The sequence below is a fragment of the Glandiceps talaboti genome, chromosome 7 (assembly GCF_964340395.1).
Source record: "Glandiceps talaboti chromosome 7, keGlaTala1.1, whole genome shotgun sequence".
In the NCBI taxonomy this organism is placed as follows: Eukaryota; Metazoa; Hemichordata; class Enteropneusta; family Spengelidae; genus Glandiceps; species Glandiceps talaboti.
In genome coordinates, this window is record NC_135555.1 from 14411246 (window position 1) to 14416106 (window position 4861).

The window sequence follows — 4861 nt, forward strand, 5'->3', positions numbered from 1 at the left end:
ATGTTTGTGGTTCTTCATAGACGCGACGAAATTGTTTACCGTTATAGAATAGGACCCCCCTAATTTATGACCGCTGAGTCATGTTACTTGTTTCAATTCTAGGCCTTTTTTGAAGTCATTGATAGCTTTGAGCAGTTTGTAAATCTTCTTACAGATTGAAGGTGCGTTTATACAAGGATATGGATTATATGTACACGAGGAGTTACGATATTCGAAGGAGGGAAGACTTTTGACACTCGGTCCCGGAATGTACAATCTTCCTCGTGCCAAAGATATACCAAGCCAGTTTAATGTATCTTTGTTGAAAAAGGCGCCATGTAAAGTTGGCTTGTATTCATCGAAGGTAAATGAGAATTATAATAACTGTATCCCCTCTCGTCTTCACTAAAAAGGTTACTGATCGTTTATTTTGAATATAAAAATGGAATTTAGTGTTTACCAATCATTTTTGCAAGGAAATCTGTTATTTTCGCATATCATCATATACATGTACTTAACGGCGGCCATATTGGATTCTAAAATGGTTTAATTTTGATACTGTTTGAGATCTCTTTCTAAACTTTGTACCGAGACGCCTAATTTTTCTGTAGTAAACCTGTAATAGGGTAATTATTTATTAGACATTTACTTGGCTTTCATAAAAAAAGATAAAGACATTCAAATCTTCATAGAATCCAAAATTAGCAACACAAATTGTTGTGCTCAAGCTGCCAGGCTGACTAATATCTGTTCTTTATTCATAATGCAGTCATTGGGAGAACCTCCTCTTCTGCTTGGCGTCGGTGTATTGATGGCAATCAAGAACGCCATCATGTCTGCAAGATTAGATGCAGGAGTATCGGGGTACTTCCGTTTGGACAGTCCTGCAACTGCCGAACGAATTCGACTTGCCTGTTCCGATCAACTAACAGCGAAGGTGAAAAACACATTGGTAAGTACCGTTAGATATTAGATATGTAGATATTACTTATTAGTCAAGTGTGATTTTTCGGAATTTTACAAATGAGTTTTGTAAGTTTTAGAGGCTAGTCCGAAACAAGAAACTATTACGATAGTGAATGTGCATGAACTCTTGGGTCATACTCGTAAGTGAAATTGCACCCACTGATCATGATTAAAACGGGTAAAGTAAAATTTTAATCCAGAATTTCACTGTCAAGGATTAATATACTAGGAGTTGTTTGTTTGTTCCTTGAGATCGTATATCGCTTAGTGTGTGTTGGAAAGAACTACGTCATCAATTTTTGAATTTCAAGAATATCTTGCTTTTGTACACACTGTCTTTTACATAACATATACAGAGGGTAAAGGTAAAGTTGTAATACCTTAGCAAGCGTTGATACAAAAAAAACCTTACTATTTTTTTGTTAGGCTGTATATTGCTACAATACATTCAGTCAAAATATTGTTGGTTGGCATGTTCGGGCTATCTCTTGCAATTCTGCCCCTCTATTTCTCTGACGTGTTAAGTTTGCCCCAAGGCTTTGGGAAAAGTAGTTTGAAAGGTCCAGTCCTTAGTCCGCTTCTGTAACCACTCGCTACCTCAACGTATTATATAAGAGTATATTATATGAGTGGAAACGTCGCCTGGATCTGTCATGTTACGGGAAAGAGATGGTATACATACCTGGCATGGTTTGTGTACTGTGACCTGAAAAGAATCAGCATTTAATATGTTTTATTTATTACATGTTTAATTAATTAATCATAATGTTCGTATGTATCGCATAACCATCTCATTATGTTGCCACCATTATTTTTTATATTAAAGACTTCTTTTTTATGTGTATTCTCTTTACAGGAGAGTGAAGATGACTTCTTTGTGAGACCATAAAAGAAAGAGAAGACCCAAACTATGACGTCACGGATCTTGATTCTTAGCTGTAGGCATAAGCATACCGATATAATTAATGATATTTGCCATGAACTCAATAGTGTGTCTAACTTGTCATTGATTGGAAGATATAGTAATGACGCTTTGAATTGATGCATATGATTGTCCTAAAGATTGTAACTTGCAATATATCTGCCTTTAATATTTTGGTATCCCATCACTGGCCTGCGATTTTGCATCCCACTCACTGCTGTCACATCGGTTGGGTAAGGTACCATTATATCAGACCATGTGAATCAAATCGCTGCTGATGACCATATGCTGTGAATCACTTGTCAGTTGTGATATGAGGAGAGGTGTGCGTTTCACATGAGTAAAACGGGAACAATTGGTAAGATATTGGGGATAACATTGTAGAGTAGATATATTGACCCATGGGCATCATGGCAAAATAAAGCTAAGATTGTGAATATATAAAATAACAAAATGAATATAGAATTTGAAAACGAAACAAAATAAAATCCAGTCTTTTCCTATTGTAGAGGTAGATTTATGTGTAATGCATGTGATGTGTGGGTTCGAGAAATATATCGTGTCAAAATGAACGTTGGTGGCTCACTTCTGTAGCGAGAGTGTCGGATGATACGTACATTGTTGCAATTGGTTGTGTTTGTGTTTGTGTTTGTGTTTGTGTTTGTGTTTGTGTTTGTCTTTTATCTACATCTGTTGTGTGATTGTTTAACATGATATCTAAAAACCGTACGTATGGATTTAGACGAAACTAGTAATTAAACAAGGACAAAGTAAATAGATGAAGTGAAATAAGATTATAACAAAAACGGTATTGGATGTTTTCTTTTCAACCTTTGTGGACAAAGACCACCTTCGAGGCATGTAAAAATTGAGTATATTTTGGTGGAGATTCATGGTTACCACGGCAATCGAAATAATTAACAAATTTCGATTTTGTCAAAATGAGTCAATATGGTATGAAACTTAAATTTCGTGGAAAGGGCTTATCCATGATTTTTTAAGGAATGTTTTGTATGTTAGTCAGTATGTTAACCAAAATTTTGATGTTAGGGTGACCTTTTTTTTTTTTTGGTTTCTCATCTCCATCTCCACTTCATCTATTTACTTTGTCCTTGTTTAAAGGGGGGGGGCAAGAAAAAAAAAGGGGGGGGGGAAAGAAAAAAACCCTGTATTTTTTCAGTTCTATTCTCTGTCCTTTCTGTCAGGTTAGTCTCTATACAACATCTTTTCTCTTATCTTTATTGAATAGATAGATGTTCCGGTAGCAAGTTCAATGTTTCGCACACGTCAGTGAGTAGGTCAGAGGTCACGACAGTGACGGTAGACAAAACATGTGACGAGAGACGTCCATTTCGACGTCTCATCTACTCCCTCTAATGTTTCAATTTATAGATTAAGTTTATCGAAGTTGATCTTTTTGTGGCATTTTTTATGTTAACAATAGAACTGCGCGTTGTCACTGTATCTTATATGATGTCAACAAAACTTTCCCTTACGCAGTCAGTATACTTCTTGTGGGATTGACGTCAGGGCCTAGCCCGGTCCGGCCCTGGACTTATATAATTTTGATGTCTGCCGTAAAATGAATGCACCAAAGCGACGCAAGGTGGGAAAATTATTGCGTCATTTGTAATTTTAGAGGGCCAATGTCGCAAGCAGAGTCGCAAGGTCGCGGCCTCGGCAGAACTGGTCTAAGACGCCATGAGGAACCTTACAATTTTGCTGTGCTCAATGGTCGGTCGGAAATAAAAAAACTTTTTTTTTCTGATGTCGGAGCTGCAAATTAGGGTCGGTCGGGAGATGAGAAACAGAAAAATAAAAAGCCCTTATCTCTGCCAGAAGTTATGTCTCAATTCTTGCGTGTAAAGGATAAGGGTAATATTGCGTTATAAATTAAATTGATACTTGTTCAAAATGGAACATCCTGTTGTCCCTAATTAATTAAATATTAATTTTTAATTAAATCGAAATTGCGGATGGCACACCTGGTGATGTAATTAATTATCAAATTGAATTTTTAATTAAATTGTCACTTTTTTAAAACAAAGTCTGGATGGAACGCCAACTAGTTAATGAAATTTCCCTCTTAAAGTAAAACAAATTGTTGATGGAGACGTCCATATGTAAACCAACACTAATTATCATTAAACTTTGCATGACTTTGCATTAATTAGCATATCAGCCATGCATTGAGTTCAAACCATTAAAGGCGCCTTTCTATTATTTTGTTATGCGTATAATTGCCTTGTTGAAGAACTGCTGAGTGTTTAAATTGTGGAGGTATGCACTCTAACACTGTTTATAGTTTGGCATTTACGTCGATGGGTTTTGTTACCTCGAACAATTATTATAAGAACAAATATAAATAATCGTTAATCTGAATTGATGAATATATTTCATGCAATCGCTCATATGAATACTGTACTCTTAGAGGTGAGACCAATAGCTCAAAGTAGCATAAAACACAATTCTGTTTGGGGTGGGGTGGAGGTGGGGCTGGGGTGGGGTTTGAACCAAGTTCACTTCTCATCCTACAAAACCGATTTTACTTTTTAATGGTTTGTTTTGTACCACTAAATGCAAATGTTTCTAAAAATGTCATCATCTTTAGAAAAGGTAGAATTTTCAGTATATCAGTAAATGCATAGCCCTGAAATACAGTAAAGTGTCAATAAAAGAGCATTATTTTTCTCACTAGTGGCAGTATAATTCATAGTACCACATATACTATTATTCCTACATATCCATACTGATTTGAAATTGATTGAGCAGTTTGAAACAAGTGTCAATTTTATCCAATTAAGTTAGAAAGGGGTGGGGGTGGGGGTGGAATCTGATCACCTAAGAAAAAAAATGACTAGTAATTGTTTTTTCCCCTTTACCCTATTATGTTGAAATATTGATCTCACCCCTTACGGCACCATGATTTGCCATGACTCGACGTAATCTTGAGATATATACCCATCGATAGAGGGCGTATGACTTTAACCCAAA

At 36.0% G+C, this 4861-nt stretch overlaps 1 protein-coding gene across 1 annotated transcript in view; it reads left to right on the plus strand.

Annotated features, from left to right (window-relative positions):
- The window catches only part of LOC144437983 (xanthine dehydrogenase/oxidase-like), a 26641-nt gene extending 24603 nt beyond the window's left edge, over positions 1-2038 (plus strand). The window contains exons 30-32 of the mRNA XM_078127016.1: positions 155-343; positions 749-931; positions 1802-2038. Coding sequence (XP_077983142.1) covers positions 155-343; positions 749-931; positions 1802-1834 — 405 coding nt within the window. The 3' untranslated portion in view covers positions 1835-2038. The remainder of the gene's footprint in view (positions 1-154; positions 344-748; positions 932-1801) is intronic.
- Positions 2039-4861: the final 2823 nt, after the last annotated feature.